The sequence below is a fragment of the Eschrichtius robustus genome, chromosome 9, assembly GCF_028021215.1.
Source record: "Eschrichtius robustus isolate mEscRob2 chromosome 9, mEscRob2.pri, whole genome shotgun sequence".
In the NCBI taxonomy this organism is placed as follows: Eukaryota; Metazoa; Chordata; class Mammalia; order Artiodactyla; family Eschrichtiidae; genus Eschrichtius; species Eschrichtius robustus.
This window is the reverse complement of record NC_090832.1, coordinates 46,872,322-46,893,686: the sequence shown is the minus strand read 5'-3', so window position 1 is coordinate 46,893,686 and position 21,365 is coordinate 46,872,322. Positions and strand designations below refer to the sequence as shown.

Here is a 21,365-nt window from a genome sequence, read left to right as displayed (position 1 = left end):
ATGAACAAACATTACTAAACAGAAAGTCATAGATACAGAGAACAAACAGATGGTTGCCAGAGGGGAGGAGAGAAATATATGAGGGAGATTAACAGGTACAAACACTGAGTTAGAAAATAAATGAGTCACAGGTATGAAATGTACAGAGTGGGGAATACAGTCAATAGTAATATAATATTTTTGTTTGATGACAGATGACAACTAGACTTAGCATGGCGATCATTTTGAAATGTATAGAAATATCAAACCACAATGTTGTGGACCAGGAACTAACATAGTGTTGTATGTCAGTTATATTTCGAAACAAACAACAAACAAACTCATAGAAAAAGAGATCAGATTTGTGATTACCAGAGGCAAGGAGTTGGGGGAGGGGAGATTAGATGAAGACAGTCAGAAGGTACAAACTTCCAGTTAAAAGATAAATAAGTATTAGGGGTGAAATGTACAACACGATAAAGATAATCAACGCTGCTGTATGTTATAAATGAAAGCTGTTAAAGAGAGTAAATCCTAAGAGTTTGCATCACAAAGAAAAATGTACATATTTTTAATGTATTTCTTTAATGTTGTACCTATAGGAGATGAGTGCTCACTAAACCTACTGTGTTAATCATTTCATGATGCTGAAATCATGATGTTGAAGTCAAATCATTATGTTGTACATCTTATGCTCACATGGTGCTGTATGCCAACAACATCTCAATAAAACTGGAATAAATAAATAAATAAATAAAAGTTTTAAAAAAAGAAGAAAATCGCTGCCTTGGTTGGTATTGCAACAAGCCTAATGAAACTACTCATGTATGAATATATACATAAATTTGACAAAATAAAAGATACATGCATATGACAAAAACCCATAAAAAACACAAAACACATGGTTCCCTGTTAAAATAGCAGGTAAAAAGGAAATGACAACTTTTATGAGAAGTTCTTAGGAAGAAAAAAATTTTTTTTCCTGGAATATCACCCTTCAAATTGCTTACCTTTGACTGTCAAATTGAAGCAACCAAGTCTATCACCGGATAGTGAGTCTGCACCACACTGTAGCACCACAGCACTAGGTTGATACATCTCCATCACTTTTGAGATAATCTATGTACAAGGTAACAAATGTTAATGTCTCTAAAAAACATTTTAGAATTCCTTTTCATTTTTGAAAATAATAATACTTACAGGCTTAAATATCTGCCCATATGATTCATCATCTATACCATCTCTCATTGGAAAATTGACAGCATAGTATTTGCCTTTTCCTGCACCAATATCCTAAAATACATAGTTAAATAGATCTGAGAATATATCATAATAAAAAGTTTGAAATATTTAATTATTAAAATATTTTTAAAAGATTAAAAGACCAGGTAATAAAACCCAATTCTTAATTCATCTAGTAGGCTGAGAAAGGAAATAATACAGAAAAAGTGCATATTACAACAGTTATGGATGGCTTTTAAAGCTGAAAAGAACCAATTCCACTTAATCTGTAATGATTATTTTGGGGAGAAAAGAAATTTAACACAGTTAAAGGCAATTTGAAGTTAAATATTACTCAAGAAATTTGTCATAAACAAAATACACAAGACAACTTTATAGATAAAACTGTAGGAAATATAAACTCTGAGCCAAAGAACCCTGCAGGACAATTGTCTCTAAAGTAGAATCCTTCTTGTGGCTCACAATCTGGTATGAATTTACTTATAAGACTTTCTTGGAAGTTTTAACAGTTGCAGACTAAAGCATTGAAATCTGTTCTTTAATTGGGTTTGAAATAAATTTTGTTTCTACTTGTTGAATAAGTACCACTCTAGGCATTAATACCTCCCAAAAGAAGCAAAGGAGAGAAATTGAGAGCTGGGTTCCAGCTACACACACACACACACACACACTTACTTAAAACATACATACATGTATTATATATACTTATTTATTTGTATATGTTATGCATGTGTATATCTATGTATATGTTCATACAGATATATACACACATAAACAGCTGACCTTTGAACAACACCAGGGTTAGGGGTACAGACCCCCATATAGTTGAAAACCTGAATTTAACTTTACAGTCTGTCCTCCATCTCCATGATTCTGCATCTGCGGATCAACCAACTGTGAGTTGTGTAGCACTGTAGTAATTATTTATTGAAAACAATCTACATAGAAGTTCAAACCTGTGTTGTTCAAGGGTCAACTGTATATTCCTAGAAGATATGGTAGAGACATTTCTACATACAAAACAGTGCTTTAACTACAACATCAAAGGATTGGGGGTAACTGATTCTTACATGTTTTAAATTACAGTTGACCCTTAAACAGCAGGGTTTGAATTGTGGGTCCACTTACATGCAGATTTTTTTCAATAAATGTATTGGAAAATTTTTCGGGAAATTTGCAACAACCTGAAAAAACTTGCCCATGACTGCAGTCTAGAAATATTTTTAAAAATTAAGAAAAAGTTAGGTATGTTATGAATGCATAAAATACATGTAGATATACATATACAGAATATGTTAATTGACTTTATATTATCACGAAGGCTATTAAGTATTTATGCTTTTGGGGAGTCAGAGTCATATGCAGATTTTCAACTGCACAGGAGTCAGCGCCCCGACCCCTTCATTCTTCAAGGGTCAACTGTATAATGTCTCAATATATATGAATCTTTAGAATTACTAATACAAATACATGTTCTTCCCTTATCTCTCATGGAACGGTCTCAGCTTGAATCCATTTTTTTAAAAAGCATAGCTTACTCTTCAATATTAGAGTTATTATGATCCAACTTTCAATGAAAAAGCATGAAATTACACACTCACTCCTACAATTTTTCTTAAAGAATCTAAATTTTTATATAACTAAATACAAACTATACACATGTGGACAAACTTAAAGAACTGTAAATCCCTAGACTTCTGCACTAAACACACAGTTGGAATACATGTTGACACTAAGATTTCACAATACAGAAAGTTGGTCAGCACTTCTCACTCTAGCTAAAGGCTGGTAACTCAGAACTGCGGCCTTTGTTGGACCAAGTTTTACACCTTCCATTTCTTTTTTTTTTTTTTTAAAGGAATTCCTTATTTTTATTATTTATTTATTTATCCATTTATTCTTGGCTGTGTTGGGTCTTCGTTTCTGTGCGAGGGCTTTCTCTAGTTGCGGCAAGTGGGGGCCACTCTTCATCGCGGTGCGCGGGCCTCTCACTGTCATGGCCTCTCTTGTTGCGGAGCACAGGCTCCAGACGCGCAGGCTCAGTAGTTGTGGCTCACGGGCCTAGTTGCTCTGCGGCATGTGGGATCTTCCCAGACCAGGGCTCGAACCCGCGTCTCCTGCATTGGCAGGCAGATTCTCAACCACTGCGCCACCAGGGAAGCCCATACACCTTCCATTTCTTATTCCACAACTACTACTTTATCACACCTTCGGTTTTTTTCTTTCACCTAGACTACTGATCTAATAAATGCAAGCATAGTTCTAACAACAATCTAAGCTTAGACTAGCCTTCTTTTCTGATTTAGAATGAATTGTCAGGTAGAAAAGGTAATGTTTATTAAGTTATACTCGAGTTTCACGAAAGTCCAAATACAACTGCACATATAATGAAGCAGTTGATTTTAGTTTCCTAAATTTGGGGGACACCTTTATAATATGCAAAAGGAAAAAATTTTGACATTTTATACAGGGAGTATAAAATCCTAAGAAAAGAGATATTGAAAGTCATTCTCAATCTTTTTAAAACACATATTCTCCAATATTTTCTAACAACTTCAAGTACACTGTCAGAAATTAAAACAGAGGCTTCCATTTGCTATTTCTGAGCTTATCAGAATTGTATTGCAAAGACACTATCTTTCTTTAAGCTTAAAGCTGGAAAGCTTTTGCTTAATTTCTACCAGAGTACAATGGTTATACACAAACAAATTCTACTGGTTTAGAACAGTGGTTCTCAAACTTTAGTGTGCAGAAAAGAATCATCCAGAGTTCCTAAAGTCTGAGAATATGTGCTTCTAAGTTGTCAGGTGACAGTGATTCTGCTAGTTTAAGGATCAATCTTTGGGAACCACTGGTCTGTAAGACAAGACCAAGTGGGGAAAGTTACTGAATGAGCTAACACGGCAAGAAAGAACTGAAAATATAAATTATTTTAAAAGCCACATAATTTAAACTGAAATAAATGAAACAAATGACCTCTTACCCACTTATAGATAAAGAAAGGTTTCACCATCTGAATTCTTACTGAAAGAGCACAACCTTGTGATCAAATAATTAAGTCATATATTTGAAGACTACTTTAAGGTCGCTCTAAACTTTCGGTTGTTAAAGTATAAAGACATACCACAGATCTGAAAAACAACCTTAACAAAACAGCTTAGAACTAATGTTGAATGCCATGCCAAAAGAAATCTCCCATATAATACAGCTAAACTAAAAACAGCGGTTTAAATTTCGGAATAAACTTCAACATGTTTGTAGTTTGGTTCAAAAAACCAAACCTCTAGTGGAGAAAAAAAAAACCAAAAAAAAACAAAACAACTTCAAGAGCACCAAACGAAAGAAGATAACAGAAATACAGAAATAAATGCACTTAATGTAATAGGCAGGCGGGATAAGCTATGATATTCTTTCTCTCCCCAAGGTGGGGGGGGGGGAGGGGCGGGAGAGAGAGAGCATATACGTACATTACAAATTTCAGAAGCCTAAAGAAAAAAAGGGATTAAAATTAGACCAATTAAATAAAGACCAATCATAAAAGGAGGGCAGTACAAGAACCTTAAAAAGACTCAATTATTTTATTCCACCAATCTTTGTATTCAACAGCAATACAGGCTACCATCAAGTAGGTTTTGAAGATTCAAACTGAACATCAAGAAAACTGTTTCATGCTTTGTGGATGTTCAAAAATATTTATTCAACCAAAGAAAAAAGCTCAGCAAAAGAAAGCCCTTTAAGTTCTCATTGAATGTTTGCTTGTAGTCAGCAAAAGTGAATTCCAACAAATGTTATAGCATATAAAATGACTAATCCTTCATACAAGCTTCAAATTAATGACTCAGAAAAACATTAGTTCAGGTGTAAGATTATTAACCTCCTAGGTTAATCTCATAATATTTATTCAGACAGAATTCAGTCTTACCCTCAAGTCTCCCGTTCCAGGAAAGTATTCCCCATATTTATGGAATGATACAGTCATTACACGATCTGTTGTATAAAAAGCTTCTTCAACACCATCACCATGATGGATATCAATATCAATATATAAGACTCTCTGATGATACCTGAAAACAAAACCTTAAGTAAGTTTTCAAAAAGGTTTTGAGATGGGAAAAACCACCATGGATTCAGGAAACCTATTTTTGAGCTCCTGCATTCCAGAATGTTTAATCCCTTCTTTTCTTTACTTCCAGCCTAAGACACCATTCAAAGAGACCATCCTGAAGTTAGTTTGAGCCTCAGACCTTTAAATCTTCCCTTTAAACCCAATCTAGGTGAGAAAATGTATTTACTCTGTGAAATCTACCCTATTCTGCTTTAAAAACATAGTCTATGTTTCTGTACATTAATAACTGAAGATTATACCTTACTTAAGATTGTTACTTTAAAACATCTCTCTAGCATATCTTCAGTATTATAAAATAGGGTTTGGCAATCTATGGTCCATAGTCCAAATTTGGACAATGGCCTCTTTTTGTATAGCCTTTGAGATAAGAATAGTTTTTAACATTTTTAAATGGCTGAAAAATACAATCAAAACAATAATTTCATGATATATGACAATTAAATGAAATTCAAATTTCAATGCCCATAAGTAAAGTGTTACTGAAACATGGCCATGCTCGTTTGTTCATGTATTGTCTATGGCTTCTTTTTTATTTCAACTGAATGCTTGTGACAGAAACCACAAGTGGTATTCTCATCACATCACAGTGCTGCTTGGAGAACTACAAATCGCAGTAAAATTCGAATGCATTTTAAGAGCCACATGTATCACCATACTGGACATCTTATAACCAGCGCATACCCATGTCAAAACAAGAAACAAGGAAAGTGAATTTCATATATCATCCTTTCAAGGCACAATGAAGTGAGGATTATTATGGAATTAGATGGCAGAGCACTGTGTTTATTTTACAATAATACCACAACCATGTTAAAAGAATACAATGCAGGCTGCTGACATTACCGACTAAGCACTCACAAGAATATCCTCAACTCGCAGGAAAGCAACATTCAGAAACTTGGAAAATAAAAACCAGAATGTCTCATCATAGACTTTCTTAAAAAAAGAAAAAAAAAATGTGAACAAAGTTAAGTGTCTGAGTTGCTCATAAGCTGTTTCCAATAGTCAATTAATTAAATCAAGTTTGCACTAGTTGAAGAAGTGTGTCCAGAGAAACTACATTAAACCTGTTAAGACTGTTAGCATTCAGGCAAGAACTGCTACTCAGAGATGAAGACACAGCAACCAACATCAACAGTGAATTAAAAAACAAGGCAAATGATTTCAAGGGGTTTTGCTTGGCTCTCAGTTAGTCAATTGATACAGATCAGTTGTTTATTGAAGGAGTCAATACCTAATTTTAAGTAACTGAAAAATTAGCCTTTATAAATAGTATGCATGGAATAACTTCAGGCAAGAACACTTTCAAAGTTAAGAAAACACCAATTTGTTACAATCTGAAGTAGAATCTGCTAAGATGTGCTTTAACTAATGAGGGTAAAAAATCTAACTTTGTAATCTCCAAAATCACAAATACCGCTATAGATATTGCTCTCAAACTGCAGTCAAGAATAACTTTAACTCCTTTAGTAACTTAGATAATTATATCCATTAGCACAAAACCCCATTCTATGTGGAAGCTAGGCAGTTAGCTGGTCTCATTCAATAGGTAAACAAATTTCCTTTAACATAGGTTTCAAATTTTTGCCTTCAAAAGTTAAAACTTACAAAATGTTAGAACATAAACTTCTAGGATCATGTCATTTTTCATTAATTAAAACTATACCTCCAATCTAAATTGTCAAACTACTCCTAATATTTTTTAGAAAGGTACTTAATGGAGCCTCAAACATTGATATGTACTTCTCATTCTTAATAATCCAAGGACTGGGCAAATTTCCTGTATTTTTACAATGGTTTGGAATGAATCCACAGATGATGATTCACCATTAACTATTTTCAACCCACTGTTCACTTTTTTTTTAAGCCATAGATTTTTATTGTTTTAAATAAAACACTTTTTCATAGGAAAAACATCAACACAAATTAACTTACTTTAGTAATTCAAGGATGGCAAGCACAATATCATTAACATAACAGAATCCTGATGCTTCTGATTTCTTAGCATGATGTAATCCTCCAGCCCAGTTAACAGCCATATCAGTTTGTTGTCGGTTTAACTTCACAGCCCCAGCTAACAAACAAGACAGAGGAGACTTTTAAATGTTTAAGATAAAAAATTAGTATAACTAGACAAAAGCCCTAGTGGAAAGAGTATGCCATGCATAAGCAAATAAGCAGAAGAGTATAAAACCATAAAAGGATCATTATCAAGGGCACTAACAGTTTCTCCTTAGATAACTATTTTCCTATAGTTGTGATCTGATTAAATAAGAGCACATAGATGGAAAGGAGTAGTGACAATGGTAGCTAGAAGAAGTCTCTAAGTGAAAATGCAACTGAAGTAAAAAACTGAAAATTTAAAAAAAAAGTTTGAGACATTAGGATCCCAAAACATGGAGGGGGGCCCAGTTAAAGACAACTGTACTCTGCTATAAACACACTTTTTGTTATTAAAATCCGCCACTATTAAAACTTGTTCTAAGCAAATAACCCAAAAGATACATACCAAGTTTAAATCAACTTTCAAATTTGACCAAATCAGGACACTTACCAACTGAACCACCAGTTGAAAGCTGACAAAACTCAAAGAGTCCATCAAACACTGGACAATCCTCTCCAACATTAACTGTGGAAGATGGATTTCATTAATTTCAATTCATTCTGTGAATTAATGAAAGCCTTTCTTACAAAAACTATTTCCTACAAATAATATATGTTTGATGCAATCATAAAACATACACAGCACAGCAGTAATCTAAAGTTTGCAATTTTATCCAAGGCAGTTAAAGTGCTATATGTGAAATACCACCACCAATTCTTAACATGATTATTTGTGGAATATGTCTGCTTTACTAACAAGAAATCAATAGCTATCAAAATATAAAAGGTATTTGGTGTTATTTAATTAAAACATGGGCTTAAATTTTCCAGGCATTTCTCCTTAAATATACGACAGTAAATTAATCAAAATTCTAAAAACTTTAAATAAGTAACTTCAGTTACTTTATGATTTACATTCTTTAAAACTCCTTAAGTACACAGAACATCCAAAACTTTGAAATGTATTTTAATGATTACCAAAAAAGATGTAACAGTTGGTTCCCTACATCCATGGTTAGCATTGATCTTGAAAGATGGTAAGAATTAACTAAGCTCATGACAGCCAAGATACAGAAGAAATATTTAAGGCACAAGGAGACAACACATGCAGATATACCACACATCACGACATATTTAGTTCCTTAGTACTGAATGAAAGAGGAACTAAATATGTTGTGATGCATATAACCCATTCTCAGTTTCTCCTCATCCCTTAATTTATATCCTCTTCAAAAAAGGGTTATTATTTTAGATAGCTTTGTACATCCTTAATTTATTGACACTATAATGAATAAATTTTAGCTTCCTGCTATTCAGATATGATCACAACCTTAATACAATTCAGTATTATGTAAATTTTAAACCAATCCTATTAATTCATTTACCTTAGGGCTACCCATGACTTAATCTAAGCCTGAATCCCCACTGAAAAAACAGGGACAAATAATATCTATTTATATTATAGCATTTTATTGAATCAAATGAGATAATCTGTGGTAGAAATGTACATGAAATTCTATGAATTTATGAGATGTCTAGCAACTACACTTAATTTAGTATTATTGAAATTGTTCTTTTTTAAAGAAAATCATTACTGAAGTCCATCAATAAAAACATCGATGAGAATGAATTCCAGTATCAAGCTTTAAAAGACACTGTTCCAGTCATTTTAGAATGACATTTTGCATTCCATCTTCAAGTCAACCAATCTCTAATAATAAAATACCTTTTATCTACAAAAGAGAACACTATGTAGAAGACAACCAAAAGCTTCACTAATACAACAAAGGGAAGTACAAATTATATGTACAATTGTCCCTTGGTATCCACAAGGGAGTGGTTCCAAGACCCTGAAGATACCAAAATCTGGAGATGCTCAAATCCCTTATATACTATTTGCATACAACCCATGGAACATCCTCCCATGTATTTAAATCACCTCTAGATTACTTACAATACCTAATACAATGTAAGCATGTGGTTGTAAATTCAATGTAAACAGTTGCCTACAGGAGGCAAATTCAGTTTTGTTTTTTGGAACTTTCTGGAATAGTCCAGATTAACTAAAGCACCTAAACAGAAGACAAGAGGTATACACACCAAGCTAAGGCCAAAGTACAATCATTTTTTTTTTAAAAGCAGGGGAGTGAGGTCTCCCCACCAATATCCATTATCCCGAAGTTAACAAGGAACCAAAACAGAACGCAAAGAAGATCCAAATAGCCCTTCGGAAGTTTGGCAGACCAATAAGCTTCAAGTAGGTTTTTTTTTTCTTTTTTTTTAAAGTAGCTTTAGTATTGTTACGCGGACTTTTTAAATCAGTAAATAATTAAAACAATATTTTAGATCAGGAAAATACCTAGATTTGGATAACTAATTACAAGCTTCTAAAAGTACTCATTTATATTTATCACTACTAATATATACTTTTAACATAGAAACGTACATCTCTGCATCTGCTTACTATACTCAGACATGTTATCTGGTCTTATTGAACGTAGAAATTTGATGTACTCGTCGCTGTGGTATTTTGTCATTTCTTCAGCAGTGGCTTTATGGGGCCTCTGTGAAGAAAAATAAATGTCAGAATTGTGGAATTACAACTGGTTACATCAGGGTTACCAAACACAAAGTATACAATTTCCCCTAACAATACTCTCAAAAGAACTAGGTCTGCCAGAACAAAACAGATAAATTCCAAAGCAAATCCAAATTTATACATGTGTGTTTTAGAAAATAGAAACCAAATCCAAAGATAATTCATATTCCTTTAAAAAGGATTAGGCAGGCCTAACACCAACTATGAATTAATCACTCCTTTTATTTTAGTGGAAATAGGTCAACCCTTCTAAAGACTAATCCATGTTCATAAACTCTACTTTCTCTTATTTTCTATCACAAACCTCCTGCTCTATATCCAGTAACTTCATCAATGACCAAAAAGCTTCAGGAAGGCTGAGTAAGACTCATTCAGGTAGAATGAGATTCATTCTCTATTAGTTCATGATCTCTCTTCCTTTTCCTTTGACTATCCAAATCATCCTTGTTCCTAGGATCTTTTCATTTATGACACACTTCTGCCACAAGGCTTCCTGACTGAAAGTCTTATCCAACTCCTCTTCTCTAAATGTCTATAATCTGAAACAAAGAAGCTCACATATATTACCCAACATTGTTAACTGCTTCAAGTCTTTCTTTTCTCCCCAAGTGAATAAGAATTGTTGCATCTTATATCTGTTTATCTATACTCCCACATCTTCTACAAAATAGACACTTTGCTTGCTCACTAATACAGTGTTCCTATATGCCGACAAATGTTGGTAGGATTAATTTTCTGCATAATTCTTTTGTAACAGTCCCAGGTCAACTCTTCAGCAGCAGACAGGTCAATAATAATCATAACAAAAATATTTAGTATGCTAAATTGAGTTGGTCTCCAGTTATGTGAAAACCTGGGGAAGGGAAACTGTTTTTTAAAATGGTTGAAGGAATAGGGGAAGAAAAAAGAGGCCACAGCTCCCACACTTTCAAGTTTTCTCTGAAGAATAAAACAAAAAGAGGAGTTTCTGGTTTCTTCCACACCTTTTCACCTGCTAAATGCTCTCCAACTTTGAAAACAAAGTTTCAAAGTAGTGGTTTAAACAAACAAACAAACAAACAGTGAATATTTACCGAAAGGTATACTCACATATATTTCCATTTTTCTATACAAGCCATAATTTAGCAGCAAGTTATGGGTCATGCGGATCCTATGAGGTTTCATGGGATGACCCTGTCCATAATAATAATTTCCAATATCACCTAAAAGAGGAAAGAGACAAAATGAACAATACAGACAAGAGAATCTTCATGAACTATTTAAATTTATGTGTCCACCATTAGACATTTATCACCTAAATAAGCTTTATTTGAAATCTTAAATAATAATTTTAGATTTTGCAACTTTCAAACTGTATTAGAAAACCAAGATCCTATGCACACTTTTACATACTGATGACTCCATCAATACATTATGTTTGTTCAAAGATTAAGGTAAGCAAGCTTTTCTGATTTTTAGTTTACTGAACTTTCTTATTTAGGATTACTCCAAATAAAATACTATTTACTCACTTAAAAAGGAGTTTTTGTTCCTTAGAGTGATACCTGCTTTTAGTATTTACTGGCAAATTTACATGCTTAAGGTACATTCTCTGAGTTTCACCAGTATGACTTAAAAATTTTATAGCAAATATTGCTTCTTGGATAATTCACTGGCATGCCAAAAATCCTTTATAGTTGGTATTATCGTGGCTACAATGTTTTATATATCCATATCACCGTCAATAAGGGAAATTTTGGATCCTAAATAAAGTTTTGCTATGATGACATACTTACTACATTTTTCAAGGTAATAAGGATATTTTTTCTCATTCTTCACGATTAAAAAGTTATAATTCCTAACCTATCTTTTTATGATGTATTACACATCCCAAGGTCTTAAAACTGACACGTAAGATTTACTTTAAATAAAATAACACCAAAATCCCAGATTTTTGTCTACCAAATTTCAACAAAATTCATACTTTTAGGTAAAGATCCAGTGTTTCTATAATAAAAAGTGTTAAGGATGCCACTTAAATATATACCATTTTTGTAATGTAATGGATAATTTTTACAACAGCCTTTGTTAGAAATTACCTTCAGTACTAATTCTAGTTTTTAAATAATGAATTCTAAAATTTTGTTAGGATGGCCAAGCTGATTTTAATGGTTTGAAGTTAATCATTTAAACATGGGTTCATATAATAAAAACTAGGGATAAAGAATGCCATTTACTCCCCTTCTAGATCAAAAAAATCTTTCAAAATCCTGCCTAAATACACACCTTTTTTTGTTTGTTTAATGTAAACTAGGAATTCAAAAATGTTTGCTTCTCTCTTCCATATTTTTGATAACAGTCCAGGATGAACATTCACTTTTATAACATACCCGTTTCTAATACTACTACTAATTGATTTTGTTGGTACCGCACCTCTAATTTACTTAACTCGTCATTTTCAACACAAGCTCTCTTCTGAAAACAATTCATATATACACACGGTCATTTAAAAGGAAAGTAACCTTTCTTAATCTGTACCAACAGTAAAGCTAAGACAATACAGACAAGTAGCAAAGCAGAGCTATGGGGACACTCCTCTGCATTTATCACAATTCAGAGGCTATGAATGCAGGAAACTACCTCCCAAGCTATAAAGCTCTGCTCTACATCATGGTAGTACACATGAAGTTCCTTGAAAGCAGCCTGGTCTCAATGAATTCTTAGATGTAGAAAGCGCACTAGAGATACAAAGCATCATTGACCTAAGGTTAATGCAAGGAAGGTATTTCTAAGTTATCATCACTACCAAAGGAGATAACGAGAGTAAGAATAAAGAAACTAGTCTTCACATAACTTCCATCTGCCCCGTGTAAGAATTATCAAGATGAAATGTCTCTAATATCTACCGTATCTTAAGATCAAATACTCTAGCTATGTACATACTGAGAATCCAGTGAAAAGTAATCACTAATCTAATAATGGGAAAGACCACAATAATCTATAGAAGGGAAAGTACAGTTGCAATTTCTCAGCAAGAGTGCTTGATAAAAAAAGATGTTAGCAATAATTAACATTTATTGAGAGTTTACTAGAACGCACTATTCTAAGCACTTCATGTGTATTATCTGTTAATCTTCTCAACAACCCTATGATGTAGGTATTATTACTACTTTCCTATTTTATAATAGTGAAGATGGATGAGATGCAGACAAGTCAGGTGATACCGTCAAAGTCACATAGCTAGCAATAGAGGAGCTAGATTCAAACTCAGGCAAGGCAACTCTGCCAATCTTCTTAAGTAGTAGCTACTGGGAAAGCAACGGCACTTATAGAACCTAGAAAGAAATGGTAGGGGGAAGTCTGACAAGAAAAGGACATAATACAGGCACACGGGTTCGATCCCTGGTCCGGTAAGATCCCACATGCCGTGTAACAACCAAGCCCATGCGCCACAACTACTAAGCCTGCGTGCCCCAACTACCAAGCCTGCGTGCCACAAGTACTGAAGCCCATGCACCTAGAGCCTATGCTCTTTAACGAGAGAAGCCACCGCAATGAGAAGCCTGCGTGCACACTGCAAGGAAGAGTAGACCCCATCTCCGCAACTGGAGAAAGCCCTCGCACAGAAACGAAGACCCAACACAGCCAAAAATAAATAAATTAATTAATTAATTAAAAAATTAGAAATGGAAACTTTGTTAAAAAAAAAAAACTAGACAATGTAGAAAAGGATTAAGTGGTGGAATGAGTCAAACAGAGATACGAATCTATTTTCACGGGGAAAATAAATAAAACGCCACTCATCCTACCTGTCTGTAACTTGAGTGGGTGTAAGAATTAGAGAGAACATTATATGAAAGTGCTCCAGCTATAAAAATATAAGGTATTAATCATTTATTCATCAATAATGTAAAAAATGTGTTTATTTATTTATTTATATTTAGGCTGGTGAAAGTATAGACATCAGCAAAACAGATTCTGTCCTCATGAAGTTTATTTTCTAGTGGGAAGAGAGACAAAACTTAGGTGGTATAATTAATAGGGAGAAAAGCAGTAACGGATTAAGGTAATAGGGAAAAGCTTCTCTGAAAAGGTGAAATCTGAAGGACGTAAATGGTAAAAAAAAATCTGGGGGAAGAGAATCCAAGTATATGAAAATCTCAGTCTTATGTTCTACTATGTTTAAATTAATGATGTGCAATTAAAACCATTAGTATTTGTGAACTGCTGCTATAATTCATTCAGCACCCTGATTTGCCTCCAAAGAAAAGATTACCTATTTTATGGATAATAACGATTTATACTATAGCTTAAGAACCCATGCAATTACATTAAAGACTACCTAGCAAAAGGCTTTGGCATCACTGTTATAAGTAAGCGTCTAAGGAAATCTGTCAACAGTTGGCTGCCAAGCAGAATTCTTATAATGTGCTACAGTAAACTAGGAGTATATTAGGAGACGTGATCTTGGTAACTCTTTGTACAGTGTTGAGTGCTTTTCTCTGAACCACTTGTCTCCGAATAGTTTGATGTATCTTATCAGAGCAGGGAAAAATACAACACAGAGCAATGCATGTAATCATATAAATTATGTATATATACAACCCTATTATATTGTATATACAGTAAAAGACACTAAATGTAATTGGCCTCAAGCTTAATTTAAAAGAAAGTACACTTAACGTTTCTAGATAAAGTATTAATAATGTGAGTATTTAATCAGAGCCTAACAAAGCTTGGTTTGCTAATTACATTTAAGTACAGAATCACATCATTTTATTTTTTACTTTTTATTTTTTTCTCTTTGGGCCACTCTGTGTGGCGTGTGGGATCTCAGTTCCCCGATCAGGGATAGAACCCATGGCCCCTGCAGTGGAAGCTCAGAGCCCTAACCACCACATTGGCAGGGAATTCCCGGAAGTCACATTATTTTAAAGCCAGAAGGGATCTAACTATATCGTTTACAGATTATTGACAATCTTGCAGTATATACTAGAAGATCAAGACTTAGATATACGTTTTTGGAAATGAGTCATGAGTCAATAGCTGCAATAAGAGAAGTAAAAACTTCTCTTACTTGTCCTCAAAGGTTTAAGAATACTTTATCCATCAGTGCCTGAAGGTTCACTTGAAACCATCATTCCAGTGATCTAAAGGGTATGATACTGAAGACTGTAATGTGTACAGAGAAAAGAACATATGTCTTTAGAAGCCCCTTTCATTTGCTAGACATTCTCTCTGTGTCACCAAGAGTAGTCCTAATGGTCCCAGTAAGCCTAAAGGTAGGATTCCTATGGTTACAGAATTTGCTACTTCACTCCTTTCCTCTTTATCTTTCTTCCTTCAACTTCCTTTACTAACAAGTTAAAACCAGCTATTCTAGTCTAATAGATTAAGGCCCTATTATTACTGACACCACACACTCCCAATCCAATCCATGTTGCGTATCTTAGAGTCAGTTCCCTGTGCACAAGCTGCTTTACTTGCATCCTCTTTCCTCACAATTAAAAAAAGAAAAAACTACTATCGCTGCCTTTATAAGCTGACAAAATAGGGTTTTTCTGGTGATGAAAATGTAAGCTTTGGAATTAACTATGCACAGCTTAACATACTATCACATACAAAGAAATAGCATAATAATACCCCTTCAATTTAATAACCTCTGCAAAATATTTTATTAGCCCCACGCCCACGAAAAGAACTCAAAGCATATTCCAAATGTAAGCAACTACAAATTCCATTCTAAAAATTAGTCAAGGAAGAGCCATAGACAAAAGACAGATAACCTAACCAGAGATACCCAAACATTCAGTTATACACCTGCTGTTGGCCATCATATAATGCAGTTGTATGGTCCACTATAAAGTACTTAAGTCACAATCAAAGGTTACTCTTCCTATCAAGTCTGCATCCCGCCTTCCTATCAAGTACTGCATCCCAGTACTTGCTCCCATTCCCTCAACGAAGGCTCATCATAAACGGGCCCAGGAACAAATAGCTGATAAAACTGCAACTTAAGTGTACCTCCTGGTTCTACGGTTCAAGCCTGGTGACAAGAAGTTCCAAGCAGCTTACTTCATCGGAGCCTATCACTGTCAACAGCAACTAACAGCTCCAGGAAGAGCCTTAGCACCAGTTACCCCAACCTTTTAAAACCTTTCTTCTCTACCCAAAGCCCTGACAACAGCAAATCTCTAAACCTTAGAGAAACAATGTTGTTTTAAAAATTAACTTACATACATGGTTATTTACATTCCAATTTGGTCATGGAATGCAAGACCAGGCCAGTGACCCAAAATATGCGTGAATTCTTAAAGAATTAACTTTAAGAAACGTTAATAATTCACGTTAAAATTAAAATGTACTCCCATCTCCACCCCCCATGATGGCATAATTTCAAATCAATTTGTATCACACATACATGCAGTTCTCTCAAAAAATACTTTAAAAACATGGCTGTGACTATTTAGCACTAGCTACCAAATATCAAACAATTTAGATTTCTTCTGTAAGATTTTAGATTTTTCCACAAATGACACAAGTGGTTATTTTATATAAATAGGCATTAAAATGATTCATCCTTGCTAACTGAAGAGATATGATATGGCCATTTTAAAATTAAAGTCAGATTTATTCTGACCTAGTCCTGTAAGATCTTTCCACCGCTCTAAGATTTTACGGTTTATAATACATTGAATGTAGCTTCCAAAATTTGTATCGCTTCACACAAATCAGACGGACTTTCAGGTCTCTGAACCTAGTTTCTTTGTTAAATTTTAGAATTTCTTCTCTGGAGAGTAACCTACTAGGAACTATTTACCAAGTTATCGTCTTTGTGCAATCTGTAAAAAAGGTAACCGCTCCTTTCATTGTATTTTGACTGGCACAAGGAACAGGATTCAAGAAGACTTACTGCTCAAATTGCAAATGAGAAGAACCCCTAAAATGAAACTGTCTGACTTTTATAATTTACTGTTCCATGAGCTCAAGCTTTTCTGATTATTTAGCACTTTCTGCACTGCTCCTCAAAGTTTTCCTGCACCAGGACTCCCATCGCCTAGAAACAGCCTTCGCAAGCCAAATGCCAATGCTATCTGTCCCACACCTCCAAAGCACGGTATTTCCTAATCGAACAAAGCAACAAAGGAGTGGGTGGTAACCACCTCTCAGAGAGGCAAGCCAGGACCCGTCGAGTCTGATCGACAACACAAGCAGCAACAGCTCTACGATGCCCTACCACCGTCTTATTTTCCGTGAAGCCTGACTACCTCAAACTCGAAAACCCTCATTTTTATTGAGGAAGTGAAGCCTTTTTATTTTGAATGCTAAGAAAGTGGCGCTCAAAGAACCCGGCAAACAAAGGAGAGGGATGGAGCCCACGCAAAACAGGGGTGTGAACGCGCCTCAAGGCGCACGTGGGCCCCCACCCTCAGGGGCTACTCTCCAGCACCCACCCGGGTCGAGGGGTCCGGGGGAGAGGCCGGCGGCAGAGAAAGAAGACGCTCGGGCCAGCCGGGGACAGAGGGGAGCGGAGGAGGGGAGAGGAGGGATGGGGGCTCGAGGGGCGGAGCTCTCGCGGCAGTGGGGCTTTGTGTGGAGTCTGGGCCGGGGTACCTGTTTTGACCCGGGGGGAGAAATCGGGTGCAGGCGGCCGGAGCAGGGGACCCCAAACCTCCCTCCCACGAGCGGCGGACGCGAGAGGCGCGAGGGAGGGCCGTCTCCTTCGCACCAGCACGAAGCCAGAGTAGGCCGGCGGCGGACCGCACTGCGGGAGGGAGAAGGGCAGGACGGAAAAGTGGGGCGTCCGCTTAGCTCCCCGCGGAGGCTGCCAGACAGCGTCGGGTCGCGAATGGGTTAAGATGCGGCCAAACGTCGGTCCCTCCTCCTGACCCCTCAGCACCGGCGACCACTCGCGACGGCGGCCGCAGAGCCAGATGCGGCTCCGGGCCCGGCGCCGCAGCCCTTCCCGCCCACCCACCCGCCGGCCGGCCTCTCACCATCGTAGTAGTAGCAGACTTTCTTCTTGCCGCCTCCCTGACTGTACGCCATGGGCTCCACGGCCACCGCCGCCTCCGGCTCCTCCTCTGGCTGCTGCTGCTGCTGCTGCTGCTGCTGCCGCCGCGGCTCGGCGGGGAGAGAAGAGGGCTGGGGCGAAGGTGTGGGGGTGGCAGTGCCGCGGGGAAAGGCAGGCCGGAGGGTCGGAGGGAAGAGAGGAGGGGAGTGCCGGGAGGGCTCGGTACCGCCCCGCCGAGTGGCCAAGAGCGCGGACCGGGGGGTGGCAGCGGCGCCAACTCGCGACACTGGGGAGGGGGAGGGGGCAGCCAAACCACCTCCGGAGGCTGAGGGGAGGTGGGGCGCGTCCACTGTGACTCCACGGGGGAGGAGGGGGCACGACTAGAGAAAGAGGCCTCTTCAGTTCTGGGGAAGGAGGCCTTCTAATGATGAACAACTTGCGCAGGGCGGCTACAAATACAGTCGGAAAACGATTTTTAAAGAGAGTCAGGCTTTCGCCCCGTAAGTAAAGGGAGCGTGGAGCCAGGTGAACGCTCCCCCCCCTTCGGATCTTCGCACAGTGGTTGCGCCTATCTTGAGCCTGCGCAGTCGGCGCCTGCCCAACCGTAGCCGGGGCCGCCCAGACCCCCTCCGCGATGTCCCACGCCGCTCCCCTCCCCCACTGTGGCGAAGCTCCCGCCCGGGCGGACCACGTGCTCTGAGCCGGGCGGGGAGAGACCACTGTCCCACCCCTTCGACCGCATGGAACCCGCCGAGCTGCAGCCCACGACCCCTATACTGGGTCGTCGTGGATTTCATTTATTTTTTCATTTTCTGTTGATAATTGCTCGGAGGTTCTGACCTGTTAAGGGGACCTGCTGCAGACATTAAGGAGTACCTGGGTTTGAATGGGCATTTATGGAATGCATTTATGTGTCGGATCGGGTTCTGAGTGTATGCATTTATGATGTATTTCATTGATACCTATTTGTAATAGATAACCTGTTAACTCAATTGAGACTCCCAACAACGCTGGGATGTAAGTATTATTTCTAGTCCTTCTTTATAAATGGGGAGATTAAGGAACTTGATCCTCTCAAATGTTGATGGTCTGGAGTTTGATTTCAGTCTTTCTCCAGAATCCACACACCCTAGCTACTCCATTATGACTGCTACTGATGGCTGGGCATGGAAAGATTGGTGCAGAAGTTCAGAGAAAGGACTTTCAAAACTCTTGGAAGTTATAAATACCTTTGTCCCTGTGTTCAACGAGTCAACAAACATCGAGCACCTACCTACTCTAAGCCAGCCACCTTGCGGGTTACTGGGGGGAGGCGGAGGCTGACAGTCTGCTACATAGAACTCTCATTCCCCTGTACCATTTGCCATTTATAGTTTTCCCAAAATACACACTCTCCCTCACCCCCATTAAAAAAAAAAAAAAAAAAAGGCCTTATTGAAGCAGGAATTATTCAGAGCCACTACCAAAAATATCCTCTTTATTTTGCTATTTGACTTCAAAATCCCCAAGTAGTTCATACTTAAAGCAGCAATTTTCCTGGACCTCATCCCCAAGAAATTTAGAAAAAGTCCAGGGTAGCCTCCATCGCCCTCTACCCAAGTCTGTATTTTTAGCAAGCACCCCAGGTAACTGATGCAGTTGGTACAGGAACCAGAGTGAGAAACTTTGACTCAGAGGTAAAAATTGCATGGTATTGACTTCAAAAGTTTTACTCTATCAAGTCGAAAATCAACTTGGTACATTCTGAGAACAGAATAAGTTAATTTAGTAGAAACTAATGTTCTTCTCAGAGCCAGCATAGTGGATTCTGAAGTGAGACTTTGTTTACTTCTGGAACACTTCCCTGACTACTTCTTCCCCACCCCGGAGTCTGCTTTTTCGGCCCCTCACTGCCTGGATGTGACTTGTACCCCTCTAGCTCCACACTCACCATGTTGCAGTTGCCTACAACTTCTCTGAACTTCTCATTAGAACAGAGAGTCGTGAGAGGAGTGACTGTGTCTTGCACATAAGTATATGTGTATGCCTATGACTTGGGGCAAGTCACTCGATTGTCTGAATTGCCTTATCTGTAAAATGGGGCAGTATTACTTGGAGAGTAATTCCTCATGTGAATATAGAGTACCTCAAATAAGAAAATTAATACAGAATAGTTTTTAAACAATAAAGAACTATGTGAATATAAGGGATTATTAGGATTATTGTTAATAATACTAGTAATAATTATTACCGTTGGCATCCACAGCACCTAGCCTTGAACATGTGAAAAGAGCCCGGACATATATTTATATATTTTGACTGGTTGAGGAACTTGTTATATTAATTATTATTTAATAATTTTATTTATCTATTTTTAGTTTTTTAATTGAAATATAGTTGATTTACAATGTTATGTTAGTTTCTGGTGTACAGCAAAGTGATTCAGTTTTTTATATATATATGTATACTTTTTAAAGTATATATGTGTACCTTTTTATATTCTTTTCCATTATGGGTATTACAGGATATTGAATATAGTTCCCTGTGCTATACAGTAGGACCTTGTTGTTTATTTTATATATAGTAGCTTGTATCTGCTAATTCCAAACTCCTAAATTATCCCTCCCCCATCCCCTTTCCCCTTTAGTAACCATAAGTTTGTTTTTTATGTCTGTGAATCTGTTTCTGTTCTGTAAATAAGTCATTTATATCATATTTTAGATTCCACATATAAGTGATATCATATGGTATTTGTCCTCCTCTTTTTGGTTTACTTCACGTAGTACGATAATCTCTAGGTCCATCCATGTTGCTGCAAATAGCATTATTTCACTCTTTCTTATGGCTGAGTAATATTCCATTGTGTAATAAAAACAAAAAACTTTTTAATAATGGCAATTCTGACCAGTGCGAGGTGATGCCTCATTGTAGTTTTGATTTGCATTTCTCTAATAGTTAACGATGTTGAGCATCTTTTCATGTGCCTATTGCCCATCTGTATGTCTTTAGAGAAATGTTTATTTAGGTCTTCTGCCCATTTTCTGACTGGGTTGTTTAGTTTTTTGTTCCATTTTTGTTTAGTTTTTAGTTTTTTGTTATTGAGTTGTATGAGCTGTTTGTATATTTTGGAAATTAAGCCCTTGTTGGTTGCATTGTTTGCAAATATTTTCTCACAGTCCATATGTTGTCTTGTCGTTTGGCTTATTTCCTTTGCTCTGCAAAAGCATATAAGTTTAATTAGATCCCATTTGTTTATTTTTGCTTTTATTTCTGTTGCCTTGGGAGACTAACCTAAGAAAACATTGCTGCAATTTATGTCAGAGAATGTTTTGCCTGTGTTCTCT

The 21,365-nt window shown here is 36.9% G+C and overlaps 1 protein-coding gene across 1 annotated transcript in view; it reads right to left on the bottom strand.

Moving 5' to 3' along the window:
* The window catches only part of HDAC2 (histone deacetylase 2), a 28,292-nt gene extending 9,963 nt beyond the window's left edge, over nucleotides 1-18,329 (bottom strand). The window contains exons 1-8 of the mRNA XM_068551222.1: nucleotides 18,026-18,329; nucleotides 11,139-11,251; nucleotides 9,897-10,014; nucleotides 7,902-7,976; nucleotides 7,283-7,421; nucleotides 5,144-5,285; nucleotides 1,180-1,272; nucleotides 990-1,098 (exon numbers count right to left, since the gene is read on the bottom strand). Of these exons, the coding sequence (XP_068407323.1) occupies nucleotides 990-1,098; nucleotides 1,180-1,272; nucleotides 5,144-5,285; nucleotides 7,283-7,421; nucleotides 7,902-7,976; nucleotides 9,897-10,014; nucleotides 11,139-11,251; nucleotides 18,026-18,077 (841 nt within the window). The 5' untranslated portion in view covers nucleotides 18,078-18,329. The remainder of the gene's footprint in view (nucleotides 1-989; nucleotides 1,099-1,179; nucleotides 1,273-5,143; nucleotides 5,286-7,282; nucleotides 7,422-7,901; nucleotides 7,977-9,896; nucleotides 10,015-11,138; nucleotides 11,252-18,025) is intronic.
* Nucleotides 18,330-21,365: the final 3,036 nt, after the last annotated feature.